This window comes from Oryzias latipes, chromosome 24 (assembly GCF_053564925.1).
Source record: "Oryzias latipes strain Hd-rR chromosome 24, Olatipes_Hd-rR_3.1".
NCBI lineage: Eukaryota > Metazoa > Chordata > Actinopteri > Beloniformes > Adrianichthyidae > Oryzias > Oryzias latipes.
The window spans coordinates 24,528,662-24,542,744 of NC_136260.1; the positions used below are offsets into that span (position 1 = coordinate 24,528,662).

Sequence of the window (14,083 nt, forward strand, 5' to 3'; positions counted from 1 at the left end):
GGGAGATTCTACGTTGTGAGGACGTTCTACGTTCTGAGGAGGTTCTACGTTGTGAGGAGGTTCTACGTTCTGACGAGGTTCTACGTTCTGAGGAGGTTCTACGTTCTGTGGAGGTTCTACGTTCTGTGGAGGTTTTACGTTCTGAGGAGGTTCTACGTTCTGACGAGGTTCTACGTTGTGTGGATGTTCCACGTTGTGAGGACGTTCTACGTTCTGTGGAGGTTCTACGTTCTGTGGAGGTTCTACGTTCTGAGGAGATTCTACGTTTTGAGGAGATTCTACGTTGTGATGACGTTCTACGTTCTGAAGAGGTTCTACGTTCTGAGGAGGTTCTACGTTCTGACGAGGTTCTACGTTCTTAGGAGGTTCTACATTCTGAGCAGGTTCTACGTTCTGAGCAGGTTCTACGTTCTGAGGAGGTGCTACGTTCTGAGGAAGCTCTACGTTCTGAGGAGGTTCTACGTGCTGAGGACGTTCTACGTTCTGAGGAGGTTCTACCTTCTCAGGAGGTTCTACATTCTGAAGAGGTTCTACGTTCTGAGGAGGTTCTACGTTCTGAGGAGGTTCTACGTTCTGAGGAGGTTCTACGTTCTGAGCATGTTCTACGTTCTGAGGAGGTGCTACGTTCTGAGGAGGTGCTACGTTCTGAGGAGGTTCTACATTCTGAGGACGTTCTACGTTCTGAGGAGGTGCTACGTTCTGAGGAGGTTCTACGTTCTGAGGAGGTTCTACGTTCTTAGGAGGTTCTACATTCTGAACAGGTTCTACGTTCTGAGGAGGTGCTATGTTCTGAGGAGGTTCTACGTTCTGAGGAGGTTCTACGTTCTGAGGAGGTTCTACGTTCTGAGGACGTTCTACGTTCTGAGGACGTTCTACGTGCTGAGGAGGTTCTACCTTCTGAGGAGGTTCTACATTCTGAGGACGTTCTACGTTCTGAGGAGGTTCTACGTTCTGAGGAGGTTCTACGTTCTGAGGAGGTGCTACGTTCTGAGGAGGTGCTACGTTTTGAGGAGATTCTACGTTCTGAGGAGGTTCTACGTTCTGAGGAGGTTCTACGTTCTGAGGAGGTTCTACGTTGTGACGAGGTTCTACGTTCTGACGAAGTTCTACGTTCTGACGAGGTTCTACGTTCTGACGAGGTTCCACGTTGTGAGGAGGTTCTACGTTGTGAGGATGTTCTACGTTCTGAGGAGGTGCTATTCTCTGAGGAGGTGCTACGTTCTGAGGACGTTCTACGTTCTGAGGAGGTTTTACGTTCTGAGGACGTTCTACGTTCTGAGGACGTTCTACGTTCTGAGGAGGTTCTACGTTCTCAGGACATTCTACGTTCTGAGGAAGTTCTACGTTGTCAGGAGGTTCTACGTTCTGACGAGGTTCTACGTTGTGTGGATGTTCTACGGAGTGAGGACGTTCTACGTTCTGTGGAGGTTCTACGTTCTGTGGAGGTTCTACGTTCTGAGGAGGTGCTACGTTTTGAGGAGATTCTACGTTGTGATGACGTTCTACGTTCTGAGGAAGTGCTATGTTCTGAGGAGGTGCTACGTTCTGAGGAAGCTCTACGTTCTGAGAAGGTTCTACGTTCTGACGAGGTTCTACGTTCTTAGGAGGTTCTACATTCTGAGCAGGTTCTACGTTCTGAGCAGGTTCTACGTTCTCAGGAGGTGCTACGTTCTGAGGAGGTGCTACGTTCTGAGGAAGCTCTACGTTCTGAGGAGGTTCTACGTGCTGAGGACGTTCTACGTTCTGAGGAGGTTCTACCTTCTCAGGAGGTTTTACATTCTGAGGAAGTTCTACGTTCTGAGGAGGTTCTACCTTCTGAGGAGGTTCTACGTTCTGAGGAGGTTTTACGTTCTGAGGAGGTTCTACGTTCTGAGGAGGTTCTACATTCTGAGCAGGTTCTACGTTCTGAGGACGTTCTACGTTCTGAGGAGGTTCTACGTTGTCAGGAGGTTTTACGTTCTGAGGAGGTTCTACGTTCTGAGGAAGTTCTACGTTCTGAGGAGGTTCTACCTTCTGAGGAGGTTCTACATTCTGAGGACGTTCGACGTTCTGAGGAGGTTCTACGTTCTGAGGAGGTGCTACGTTCTGAGGAGGTTCTACATTCTGAGGACGTTCTACGTTTTTAGGAGGTGCTACGTTCTGAGGAGGTTCTACGTTCTGAGGAGGTTCTACGTTTTGAGGAGGTGCTACATTCTGAGCAGGTTCTACGTTCTGAGGAGGTGCTATGTTCTGAGGAGGTGCTACGTTCTGAAGAAGCTCTACGTTCTGAGGAGGTTCTACGTTCTGAGGAGGTTCCACGTTCTGAGGAGGTTCTACCTTCTGAGGAGGTTCTACGTTCTGAGGACGTTCTACGTTCTGAGGAGGTGCTACGTTCTGAGGAGGTTCTACGTTCTGAGGAGGTGCTACGTTCTGAGGAGGTGCTACGTTCTGAGGAGGTGCTACGTTCTGAGGAGGTTCTACGTTCTGAGGAGGTTCTACGTTCTGACGAAGTTCTACGTTCTGACGAGGTTCTACGTTCTGACGAGGTTCTACGTTGTGAGGAGGTTCTACGTTGTGAGGAGGTTCTACGTTGTGAGGATGTTCTACGTTCTGTGGAGGTTCGACGTTCTGTGGAGGTTCTACGTTCTGAGGAGGTTCTACGTTCTGAGGAAGTTCTACATTCTGAGCAGGTTCTACGTTCTGAGGAGGTGCTATGTTCTGAGGAGGTGCTACGTTCTGAGGAAGCTCTACGTTCTGAGGACGTTCTACGTTCTGAGGACGTTCTACGTTCTGAGGAGGTTCTACGTTCTCAGGACGTTCTACGTTCTGAGGAAGTTCTACGTTGTCAGGAGGTCCTACGTTCTGAAGAGGTTCTACGTTCTGAGGAAGTTCTACGTTCTGAGGAGGTTCTACCTTCTGAGGAGATTCTACGTTCTGAGGACTTTCTACGTTCTGAGGAGGTTCTTCGTTCTGAGGAGGTTCTACGTTGTGAGGATGTTCTACGTTGTGAGGACGTTCTACGTTCTGTGGAGGTTCTACGTTCTGTGGAGGTTCTACGTTTTGAGGAGATTCTACGTTGTGATGACGTTCTACGTTCTGAGGAGGTGCTACGTTCTGAGGACGTTCTACGTTCTGAGGAGGTTCTACGTTCTGAGGAGGTTCTACGTTCTGAGGATGTTCTACGTTCTGACGAGGTTCTACGTTCTGAGCAGGTTCTACGTTCTGAGCAGGTTCTACGTTCTGAGCAGGTTCTACGTTCTGAGGAGGTGCTGTGTTCTGAGGAGGTGCTACGTTCTGAGGAGGTTCTACATTCTGAGGAGGTTCTACGTTCTGAGGACGTTCTACGTTCTGAGGAGGTTCTACGTTCTGAGGAGGTTCTACGTTGTCAGGAGGTTCTACGTTCTGAGGAGGTTCTACGTTCTGAGGAAGTTTTACGTTCTGAGGAGGTTCTACCTTCTGAGGAGGTTCGACGTTCTGAGGAAGTTCGACGTTCTGAGGAGGTTCTACGTTCTGAGGAGGTGCTACGTTCTGAGGAGGTGCTACGTTCTGAGGAGGTGCTACGTTCTGAGGAGGTGCTACGTTCTGAGGAGGTTCTACGTTCTGAGGAGGTTCTACGTTCTGAGCAGGTTTTACGTTCTTAGGAGGTTCTACATTCTGAGCAGGTTTTACGTTCTGAGGAGGTGCTATGTTCTGAGGAGGTGCTACGTTCTGAGGAAGCTCGACGTTCTGAGGAGGTTCTACGTGCTGAGGACGTTCTACGTTCTGAGGAGGTTCTACATTCTGAGGACGTTCTACGTTCTGAGGAGGTGCTACGTTCTGAGGAGGTTCTACGTTCTTAGGAGGTTCTACATTCTGAGCAGGTTCTACGTTCTGAGGAGGTGCTATGTTCTGAGGAGGTGCTACGTTCTGAGGAAGCTCTACGTTCTGAGGAGGTTCTACGTTCTGAGGAGGTTCTACGTTCTGAGCAGGTTCTACGTTCTTAGGAGGTTCTACATTCTGAGCAGGTTTTACGTTCTGAGGAGGTGCTATGTTCTGAGGAGGTGCTACGTTCTGAGGAAGCTCGACGTTCTGAGGAGGTTCTACGTGCTGAGGACGTTCTACGTTCTGAGGAGGTTCTACGTTCTGAGGACGTTCTACGTTCTGAGGAGGTTTTACGTTGTCAGGAGGTCCTACGTTCTGAGGAGGTTCTACGTTCTGAGGAAGTTCTACGTTCTGAGGAGGTTCTACCTTCTGAGGAGGTTCTACGTTCTGAGGAGGTTCTACATTCTGAGGACGTTCGACGTTCTGAGGAGGTTCTACGTTCTGAGGAGGTGCTACGTTCTGAGGAGGTTCTACATTCTGAGGACGTTCTACATTCTGAGGAGGTGCTACGTTCTGAGGAGGTTCTACGTTCTGAGGAGGTGCTATGTTCTGAGGAGGTGCTACGTTCTGAGGAAGCTCTACGTTCTGAGGAGGTTCTACGTTCTGAGGACGTTCTACGTTCTGAGGAGGTTCTACCTTCTGAGGAGGTTCTACATTCTGAGGACGTTCTACGTTCTGAGGAGGTGCTACGTTCTGAGGAGGTTCTACGTTCTGAGGAGGTACTACGTTCTGAGGAGGTGCTACGTTTTTAGGAGATTCTACGTTGTGAGGACGTTCTACGTTCTGAGGAGGTTCTACGTTCTGAGAAGGTTCTACGTTCTGAGGAGGTTCTACGTTGTGACGAGGTTCTACGTTCTGAGGAGGTTCTACGTTGTGACGAGGTTCTACGTTCTGACGAGGTTCTACGTTCTAACGAGGTTCTACGTTGTGAGGAGGTGCTACGGTCTGAGGAAGCTCTACATTCTGAGGAGGTTCTACATTCTGAGGAGGTTCTACGTTCTGAGGAGGTTCTACATTCTGAGGAGGTTCTACATTCTGAGGACGTTCTACGTTCTGAGGAGGTGCTACGTTCTGAGGAGGTGCTACGTTCTGAGGAGGTGCTACGTTCTGAGGAGGTGCTACGTTCTGATGACGTTCTACGTTCTGAGGAGGTTCTACGTTCTGAGGAGGTTCTACATTCTGAGGACGTTCTACGTTCTGAGGAGGTTCTACGTTCTGAGGAGGTGCTACGTTGTGAGGAGATTCTATCTGTAACTTCTATGAGAAAACAGACAGAGGGGGCGGAGTCACTTTCCCATGACTCACCAATAGTAGGACATGAAGAGGACGAAGGGCGCCGTGACGGTGACCTGCAGCCAGCGCCAGTCCGTGATGAAGTAGGCCAGCAGAGGGAGGATCAGGTTCCCGATGCTGAAGAACATCTGGTGCAGGATTCCCACGGTGCGTCTGTACTTTACCCCCACCATCTCTGTGACTGACACACCAGACAAAACCTCATCCAGGACGCCGCCGACCCGCCCCTGCCCCCAAACCGCACTCACGCAGCACATATGTGGCCATCCAGCCTCCTTTCAGACTAAAGCCCAAGACGGCTCTGAAGACCAAAATGGAGGTGTAGCCGGGAACCACCGCCATCAGGAACCCAGACACCATGTTGATGGCGTTGGACACCAGGAAGGTCATCTTCCTCCCGAACCTGCAGTCACAGACAAAGTCTCATGGAGGCGGCAGGTTCTGGCAGACGTCCTCTTGAGCCACAGACGCACCTGTCGGCAAAGAAACCACAAGCAAAGCTGCCCAGCAGGAAGCCCAGGTTGAGGGTGGACTGGTACATGTCCACCAGCCAGCCGTCCGAGCACACCAGGTCAAACTGAGGACAGAAACCGGCTTCAGGAGGAGGAACGTCATCAACCAGCAGGAGGTGTGACCAGAACCCCCACCTCTGTGACAAACGACTCCCTGCCTCCATAGTCGTATTCCCAGCCGTCCTGGAGGACAGAAGGAGACCTGATCAATGACCTGCTTCTTCCCTGGAGAGGCTGCTTATGTCCAGCAGCATGGAGCGTGCATGGAGCGTGCACGTGAACGGCACCGACGGCTGCTGTCTGCAGGATTTGGGAGGATGAAAAACTGAAAAACCTGTACGACAGCTGCGTCTGTCCTACGTCCCCCCCCCATGTCTTGGTGCTCATTACGACCCCTGACCCCAGCAGGAAAACGGTGCATGAAGATATCCTCTGAGCGGTCTATCACCTCACTGTTTCCTGCAGGTCACCTGTGTGCAGGTTTGACCCTTTTTCACCTGCAGCCTGAGTCCACCTGTGAGGACAGCTGGGACTAAGACTTTAAAGTCACACAAAAGTGAAGCACCACGGATGGAACCACATGGACCAATGCCGGAGTCCATGAAGGTCGGGGGAAGGTCATCAGGAACCACAGCAGCTTCAGTGTAAACAGACGTGGAGAGAACCAGGAGAGAACTCAGCGGTCCTGGTTCTGCAGGGAACACGGGAAGCTGCAGCCTCAGGATCCACGTCTGTCCTCATCAAACGCTGAGGAAGGTTCCAGAAGGCGGACTCCTCTGATGAAGACCTGTCAATCATCTGCAGACGATCAGCGCTTCTCAGAAAACTACAGGGCTTTTTCTGGAATTTAGACCGAAAGTACTCGAGTACTGTGCTCACCAGTTCCTCTGACTTACTCAGTTACTCTGCATCCGGACTTCTTAACATTAGAAATGTTTTTCTTCAGCTGTTTATCATTAAAACCCACATATTTCTAGTTCATGTCAGAAAAACTAAAACCTAAAACATTTAGCATCAGAAATAAAGTTCCTAGAGGTTTTCTCTTTGAGGAGCTCTAACATAATCGCTCATTTTGAATCTTTAGTCATCATCTTTCATGTTGGGGACAACGCCATCAACAGAGAACCCTGATGGCGTCCTTCCTTCATTTGTCGTAGCCGACGCCTCCATCATCCCGCTTGTACCACCGTCACTTACAGTTTAAAACAATTAATGCTACTTAAGTCTTAAGTCGCATCGCTCTGCAGCAGGGGAAGAAAGTGGTTTATCTGCTGAAAGTCGTGTTAGGAGTTCTGAAGCCTCCGTTCTGCTCTTCCTGCTGGTTCTGGTCCAGATGACGGTTTTGGATGGGTTCAGTGAGAGAATTCTGTAGAAACAGAACTTTACACTAAGAATTCCCCAAAGTGCTTCAAAAGTCTGTTTTAAGGACATAGGTCATAAATGCAGCTTGTAGTTGTTTGGATGTTTTTCTGCACCACAATGTCATGTATTGAAATGAAAAAGCCTCAAAATGAGGATTTTCCCTGGACTCAGTAGATGCATCGCTCACAGGTCAGAACCGTCCGTCTCTGGGGGAGAACCTGACCTTGCATGCCGTGACGGGGGCTCTGCTCAGGTGTGGCTCCTCCGCCTCGCAGGTGAGCGCCGTGACGTTCCAGTCCACCTCGTAACGCTCACAGCTGCTGCGCTGCAGCTCTCCGGAGACGTTGACCAGCGGCGCCGCCAGCCGGCGGCCGTCCGCCAGGCTCCAGCCGCACGCCTGTCTCCGCTCCGCCAGCGCGGGGTCCCGGCACCAGTGGTCCGGCGTGAAGCCCTGGAAGACGATGCCCGCGTACACGCCTGCGAAGGGCAGAGACACGAGGCACAGCAGCGCGAAGATCCGCTTCTGGCAGCGGCCGAAGGCCCCCGCCTCCTCCAGGAGGTCATCAAAGGTCACCATGACTGAAGAGGAGCTCCGTCTGCACCGATGTGGGAGGAAATCTGCTGCCGGGTCTCATTTGTGTTCTGTCCAACGTGGGTCTGGAGCTAAAGTCCAAAGCGCTGGACTGAAGCTGCGTTACTGTTTAATGGATACAGTAACTTATGCAACAACCCCGCCGACGGCACAAACAGAACACGAGAGCTGGAACCAGACAGATGTTTCACAGGGGGGGGGGCCTCCTGTGTCCAACAACCCTTCAGCCGACCCTGGGGGGAGCGTGCACGTGACCAAACCGTGTTCAAAGGTCGAGGAGGGCCGCTGGCAGCTGAAGGGCCACACCGAGGGGACTGCTGCTCAGAGTTTCAAAATAAGAGCTTTCTGCACCCCAACGGGTCGGAACCAAGAACCCGGGACTCTAACCACCATCCAGGAACATACCGGAGCTTTATTTAAGGAAAAACAAAAAAAATCATTGATTTCAATTCCAGATCTTAATTTATATCAGAGGATTTTCTATTTTCAAGGTTTTGTGACACATAGATGACAACCTTCAGAACCTCCACCTCATTTAGTCATTTAGTACCAAAGCAGCAGAACTTTGAACACATTTGAACGAACCTGACACCAAAAAAAAATCATGATTTCAACAAAAGAGTGGGAGAAAACGCTGGCTTTGTGGTTAATGTCAATCGAGGGGGTTTTCTGAGCGACCACTGCCCCCCATTGTTGTTGTTGCTGCCTTGCAGCATCGTTGGATGAAGTGTGAAAGCGGTCGGTCTTCAGGCTTTTCTGTTGCTTCGATGAAGCTCCGCCTTTCCTGAAAAGCCTTTGATCTTTCTCCTCTGAGTACTGGGGGCCTCGGCTGCAGGTTTCCTCTTGAGACGTGCAGAACCTCCACAGACTGCTAAACCAACGCAGAGTCTTTGTTGCTCAAACCTTGGCCGTTTTTGCTGAGGGGGGGCAGCAGGACGATCCGCTGAGCTTCCTGTTTTACTCTGGAAAAAACACGACTTTTGGTTTTTAAACATCAAACAACCAAAACATTTGAAGTCAAACTTCTTGCTGTTTTCATTCCTAAATCTAAGGATCTTTTCTAAAACTCACCTTTCTGGGAACTCCACGTCCTGGATGGAGTCGGGCAGCGGCACGCCTCTGGTCTCAGGAAGCAGCAGAACCAAACCGCCAGCCAGGAACGCAAGGAATCCTTCACACAACAAACACATTGAAGGAAATGTCACAACCACAGCTGAGAGAAGTTTGTGTTGTCTCACATGAGAAGATGAAGACTAGAGAGGACATCCCGTAAATACCCGACCCACCAAAGATGATGAGCGGCAGCTCCAGCCAGATAACAGCCAGCCTGTAGAGCAGGAAGGGAGCCACGATGCCGCCAACATCACACAGAGTGGAACACACCGACACCCCCAGGTTCCTGCAGACAGAACGGCAGCAAGAACCTCAGAGGAAGATCTGAGGAACATCTGAAAGAACCGAACCGTTCTGCTTTACTATTAAGGACCTCATAGTCCCTTACCATCCAATCAGAACACTTCACTCACTAAATGCAGGACTGCTTGTGGTTCCTAGAATTAGTCAAAGTACGGTTGGAGGTAGAGCGTTTAGCCACCAAGCCCCTGTTTTATGGAATAAACTCCCAGCTCATTTAAGAGAGGCCGACTCAGTTTCTACATTCAAAGTTAGACTGAAAACATTCCTCTGTGGACAGGATTATTGTCAGACTAGTTAGTATTCAGAGATTATTTAACTTAATGTTAATTTGTTTAAATTAAACTTAATAATAACTATTTCTTTTAAAAGGCTGCTAGAAGTTGAAGCTGGGGTAATTATGGTGCACTGGGGTTCTGTCCTCTTTTCTTTTCTACTTCTACCCTTCCTCTCCTCTATTCTTGATCATTATTTATCATTTAGTTCTCCATGCCTCTGTTTGGTGCAGTGATTCATGTATTGTCCCTCTTTTCCTCTCCCCTCCTGGGGAGTGGGAGTGCTTCCAGACTCCAGTTGGCTCATCCGTGCTCCAGTTCCTGACCGTTTACCTCGTCTCTGCTCCTGCTCCCACACCTGGATGAAGCTCGTCTGCTGGACTTTTATATATGTAGTTGTAGATTTAGATGGGTGGATGGATGCATGGGTGGATGGATGGGTGGATGGATGCATGGGTGGATGGATGATGGATGGAGGTTTAGTCATAATATTTTTCCATAGATCAGTAGAGGATGGATGGCAGACTGCTCAAAGGCTTTTCCAATTCAAGGTGGTTCACAGATCTGGTCCAAAGTACAGCTAGCTAGAATCTAACCAGACCTTAATGCTAATTGTGATGGATGTGAAAGGGAAGCAGGTACACGGTCACATATGTTCTGGTTTTGTCCGGCACTGGGGGCCTTCTGGCTCAACCTTTCAGCTTCTTTCTGCTGCATAGGGGGCACACATTGCTCCTGAGGCTTTAATGGTGATGTTTGGTGTGTCAGAGTTCTCCTAGTGAATCCAGGAGTGTAATCGCCTTCACTACATTTCTGGCCAGACGGCTAATCGTCCTGCACTGGAAAAACAAACAACCCCCTCCTTTAGGAAATATCTTGTCGATCTTATGTGTCATCTTACCTTAGAAAAATCAGATTTCCAATGAAGGGTTGACCTGCAGGCTTCTTTAATGTCTAGCAGCCAGTTCTGAGCAAGATCAAAGATTTTGATCCATGGCTTCTTTCTGAGGGGTAACTCTGTGACTCCAATCAGTAAAATCCTTCTTTATTGTATTGAACTATTTTTCTTTTATGGTGCAACAGGGTGGGTTTGTTTGTCTTAGACTGTATATGTTGCTGAATACTCAAATAAAAAGAAACTTGGTCAAATTCTAAAAAAAAAAAAAAAAAAGATCAGTAGAGGATCTTGTTTCAGTCGCAGCATGGATGCAGTAGGAGGCCTGCAAAGGTCAAAGGTCTCACCTGACAAAGGTGGGGTACAGCTCCGTGTTGACGAACACCACCATCTCAAAAGCCATGGTGATGCCCAGCCGGCCGATGCAGGCCACCACCGTCTTCAACAGGAACAGGTCTGGACAGACGCAGCAAAGCTTCAGGTCTTCAACCAACAACAGAGGCAGGTTCCTCCTGAGACCCACCGTCAGGGAGGAAGGCGGTGATGAGACAGGAAGCTCCGGCCACCATGTTGGCCGAGGCAAACGGAAGGCGCCGGCCGATTCTTTCTATGGTGAAAAGGATGAGAAAAGCAGCGGGGAACTCCACCAGACCGGAGATGAGGAAGTCCACGTAGACGTTTCCTCCCAGAATGCCGAGGCGCATGATCAAACCCTGGTAGACCACGGCGCTGGTGAACCTGAGACCAGCAGACAGGTGAGGACCCAAAGCCTCAGGGCACAGGTCTGTGAGAAGGAGCAACAAACTGACCAGTTGTAGCTCAAAATGAGGGTGTGCTTCCTCATGTTTGGGGTTCTGATCAGGTCCATGAAGGAGGCGCTGTTGGAATCGGCATCATCATCCGTCAGAGTCTGCAAACCACCAAAGGAAAAGCGGAGAAAGTCAGCCACGCTGAAGGGATTCCTGATGGTTACAGGTTGACCTCCTCGCTGACTTCTCCTGTTTGTGCTGCTGAGAGGAGCAGGGGAGGTCTCCATGTACCTCAATGTTCTTGGACAGAACCCTCCGGTTCTCTTTGGCAATGGACTCTGTGATCTTCACCACTTGGGACTTCTTGTTCTGAGACAGAAGCCATCGAGGAGATTCTGGGATAAACCTGAAAGAATCAAAGACATTCTAGTTGCTGTTTTTCTGTCATTCATATTTCTGTCTCTAGAACGTCGAGGATCCGCGATTTGTTGGATGGATGGAAGATCTAGAAGGTAAAGAAAGATGTTACAACGTATTCCTCTTTGCCTTCCAGCTGCTTCCTATAGGGGGCGCCACAGAGCATCCTCCTCCTCCCTCATCTCCTCCCTCATCTCCTCCCTGCTCCTCCTCTCAAACGTCTCCTTCCCTGCATGGATCTCCAGAACATCCATTATCTGTTCCTCTGATGGATTCAATCATCCATCCTGGTCCCTCAGAGGACCTCAGACCTTCATCTTCATCTTCATCTCTCCTCCGTCTGCTACACCTGTCCTTTGGGCTCACCTGAAACTCTCCTCCACCTCTGGACTGCTGACCCTTAGAACTTCAAGTCCTCTTTTAGGACTTCTGACATTGATCCTCGGACCCAAACCTCTGAGGATCTGCAGAGGAGCCCGAAGATCAAGATGTCTCATGAATGCCCCCCCCCCCCCCCCCCCCCCCAAACAAAGCAGTTCTGTAGAAGCTCCATGAAAAACTACACAAGTTCATGGAACACAGAGAAACCAGGTTCCATCGTCATGGACGCCACCGCCACGCGTCTCCTGTGACTCCACCCTCTCCAGGACGTCGTTTTCTGCAGCGTCAGCAGAACCGAGGATGTTTCTGTTTGACCCTCAGAACAAGCAGGACCTTTTCCTTTAACGGCTCTGATCTTCCAGAAGCTAACGTGTTCAGTGGTCCTCACCAGTAGTAGGACAGGAAGAGGATGTACGGCGCCGTGATGGCGAGCTGCAGCCAGCGCCAGTCAGTGATGAAGAAGGCGAGCAGCGGGAGGATGAGGAGGCCGACACTGAAGAACATCTGATAAAGGACTCCCACTGTGCGTCTGAACTCCACCCCCACGATCTCTGTGACTGACAGACGGAGGACTCAGAGCTCTGATGGTTCTCCCACCGCCCCCAGCCGCTGGTTGGAGGAGGCGGGAAGGCGGCGGGTTCTCAGACGCGCTCTTACTCAGGACGTATCCGGCCATCCAGCCTCCTTTCACTCCAAACCCAGAGAGGCTTCGGAAGACCAGGAGGGACGTGTAGTTCGGGGAAACCGCCACCAGGATTCCTGCGACGGCGTTCACCAGGGTGGACATCAGGAAGCTCATCTTCCTGCCGAACCTGGAGGACGTGAGAACATCAGCAGGTTCCTCTGAAGGTCCTGCGAAGGTGAGCTGCAGAGTACCTGTCAGCTAGGTAACCAATGGCGATGCTGCCAACCAGGAAGCCCACGTTGAGCGTGGCCTGGAACATGTCCGCCATCCATCCATGCGAGCAGACCAGGTCAAACTGCAGCGACAAACACGACATCTGCCCACGTGCCTTTGAGCTTTGTCATTGTCATCCATACGGCGACAGAACCTGAAGCCTTTAGAACATTTTCACGAGTAAAAAACCTTTTTCTAAGATTTGAAAGGATGAAATATCTCAATGATGAGGATCATCAACCAAAGCTGCCAAAGGTTCTAGATCAGGAAACCAGAACAACGAAAACCTGAAGAACCACAGAACTCAACCGACAGATGAAACGTCTCAGAACGGATCTCTGAGGACGCTCAGGTCACCCGGGGTCACCTGCTGACCCGCTGTCAGTCTGGTTGCTCACCTCAGTAACAAAGGACTGCCGGCCCTCGTAGTCGTACTCCCAACCCTCCTTGCAGGCGGTGGTTGGCCTCCCGCTCAGGTGTGGCTCCTCCGCCTCGCAGGTGAGCGCCGTGACGTTCCAGTCCACCTCGTAACGCTCACAGCTGCTGCGCTGCAGCTCTCCGGAGACGTTGACCAGCGGCGCCGCCAGCCTGCGACCGTCCGCCAGGCTCCAGCCGCACGCCTGCCTCCGCTCCGCAAGCGCGGGGTCCCGGCACCAGTGGTCCGGCGTGAAGCCCTGGAAGACGATGCCCACGTACACGCCTGCGAAGGGCAGAGACACGAGGCACAGCAGCGCGAAGATCCGCTTCTGGCAGCGGCCGAAGGCCCCCGCCTCCTCCAGGAGGTCATCAAAGGTGGTCATGTTGCAGAGGTTTCCGTCCCAGGACTCTTGCTGAACCTCCGTCTGCAGAGTGGCCCCTGAGGGCCTCCTCACGGCTTTTAAGGAGGCCTGCGGGAGCAAAAGTTCCTCTGAAGCGGTGCGGCAGAGCGTGACGTTCCTGCGTCAGACTGGCAGTCAGGTTCTGGCAGGGATCCATGTTCTGAAGCTGGGACCGGATCTTCAGCCGCAGGAACATCAGCTGCCGTTCAGGAACAGATTTTTATCAGATGGAATTCTTTAGGAACGTTTGACTTTCCATCTTCAGACAGAAAGAGCTGGGTTCTGAACCCGAGTACGTCACCTTCTCTGCTCTTTGGACTCCTGAGTTTAGATTTTCATCAGTTATTGTAAAAAGAACATTTTAACCCCCACCCCCTCCCCCCAGCAGGAGAATGTTTATCATTTTTGTTCAAATGAGAGGCTGAAGGAAGATAAATGATAAACTTGTTCAAACAAGAGGCCGTTCTGAGTCCCGTTTGAACTGAAGCGGATCAGACCTGCAGGTCCCGTTTGAACTGAAGCGGATCGGACCTGCAGGTCCCGTCTGAACTGAAGCGGATCGGACCTGCAGGTCCTGTTTGACTTTCATGCACAGGAACATCTATGGATGAACCACCATGAAGACCAAGTCTGGAGGA

The 14,083-nt window shown here is 50.8% G+C and overlaps 2 protein-coding genes across 4 annotated transcripts in view; both read right to left on the reverse strand.

Moving 5' to 3' along the window:
• Positions 1 to 7,721, reverse strand: part of LOC111947056 (solute carrier family 22 member 2) — a 38,097-nt gene extending 30,376 nt beyond the window's left edge. Inside the window, exons 1-5 of the mRNA XM_078942494.1 lie at positions 7,231 to 7,721; positions 5,781 to 5,828; positions 5,607 to 5,710; positions 5,382 to 5,536; positions 5,146 to 5,314 (exon numbers count right to left, since the gene is read on the reverse strand). Coding sequence (XP_078798620.1) covers positions 5,146 to 5,314; positions 5,382 to 5,536; positions 5,607 to 5,710; positions 5,781 to 5,828; positions 7,231 to 7,584 — 830 coding nt within the window. The 5' untranslated portion in view covers positions 7,585 to 7,721. The remainder of the gene's footprint in view (positions 1 to 5,145; positions 5,315 to 5,381; positions 5,537 to 5,606; positions 5,711 to 5,780; positions 5,829 to 7,230) is intronic.
• A 546-nt stretch (positions 7,722 to 8,267) lies between these two features.
• On the reverse strand, positions 8,268 to 13,571 carry LOC101173762 (solute carrier family 22 member 2). Of its 3 annotated transcripts, XM_023952789.2 has the most exons (11): positions 13,026 to 13,571; positions 12,606 to 12,709; positions 12,387 to 12,541; positions 12,118 to 12,286; positions 11,223 to 11,337; positions 10,992 to 11,092; positions 10,706 to 10,920; positions 10,530 to 10,638; positions 8,886 to 8,998; positions 8,671 to 8,770; positions 8,268 to 8,561 (listed from the first exon to the last, which is right to left on the reverse strand). In XM_023952789.2, exons 1-11 carry the CDS (start codon positions 13,425 to 13,427, stop codon positions 8,471 to 8,473), a joined length of 1,674 nt encoding a protein of 557 aa, XP_023808557.1. In that variant the 5' UTR covers positions 13,428 to 13,571; the 3' UTR covers positions 8,268 to 8,470. The 3 variants fall into 3 exon arrangements, with proteins under 3 accessions (XP_023808557.1, XP_078798616.1, XP_078798617.1); XM_078942490.1 differs by lacking the exon at positions 8,268 to 8,561 and having other exon boundaries at positions 8,838 to 8,998; XM_078942491.1 differs by lacking the exons at positions 8,268 to 8,561; positions 8,671 to 8,770; positions 8,886 to 8,998 and adding an exon at positions 10,303 to 10,438.
• Between the last annotated feature and the right edge of the window lie 512 nt (positions 13,572 to 14,083).